The sequence below is a fragment of the Buceros rhinoceros genome, unplaced genomic scaffold (genome assembly GCF_000710305.1).
Source record: "Buceros rhinoceros silvestris isolate BGI_N320 unplaced genomic scaffold, ASM71030v1 scaffold28789, whole genome shotgun sequence".
Taxonomy (NCBI): domain Eukaryota; kingdom Metazoa; phylum Chordata; class Aves; order Bucerotiformes; family Bucerotidae; genus Buceros; species Buceros rhinoceros.
Genome location: NW_010431365.1, coordinates 6,355 through 6,700, shown reverse-complemented (window position 1 = coordinate 6,700; position 346 = coordinate 6,355). Strand labels below are relative to the sequence as shown.

At 58.1% G+C, this 346-nt stretch overlaps 1 protein-coding gene across 1 annotated transcript in view; it reads left to right on the top strand.

The window, feature by feature from the left end:
* The window catches only part of INCENP (inner centromere protein antigens 135/155kDa), a gene marked incomplete at its 5' end in the record, with an annotated part of 11,336 nt that overhangs the window by 5,229 nt on the left and 5,761 nt on the right, over positions 1 to 346 (top strand). Inside the window, one exon of the mRNA XM_010143416.1 lies at positions 261 to 312. Coding sequence (XP_010141718.1) covers positions 261 to 312 — 52 coding nt within the window. The remainder of the gene's footprint in view (positions 1 to 260; positions 313 to 346) is intronic.

Genomic DNA, 346 nt, shown 5'->3' with positions numbered 1-346 from the left:
CTGCTCTGGGCCTGGGCAGAACACGGGCGTCGCGCTGGGGCAGACCGCGAAGCACAGGCCTCCTCAGGGAGCTTTGCTTTATCTGGGGTTGTTGGGTTTGGATGCTGCTGTGCGGCCTCTTGCTGGAAGCAGCGGAGGTTCTGCTGTGCAGGCTGGTTGGAATTTAATGAGCTGCTAGATCTGTGCTCTGCTCTCACGGCTGCGTTGGGAGGTTTTTTTTTTCCTCCTGGGACCAACGGTGTCACTCTGCTCTCTTTCAGAAAGCAACTTAACTAAGCAGGGGGAGACCCAGGAACCGCCCCAGAGCGCCAGGTATGTCCACACTAGAGGGAAGGTGCCTCGGAGA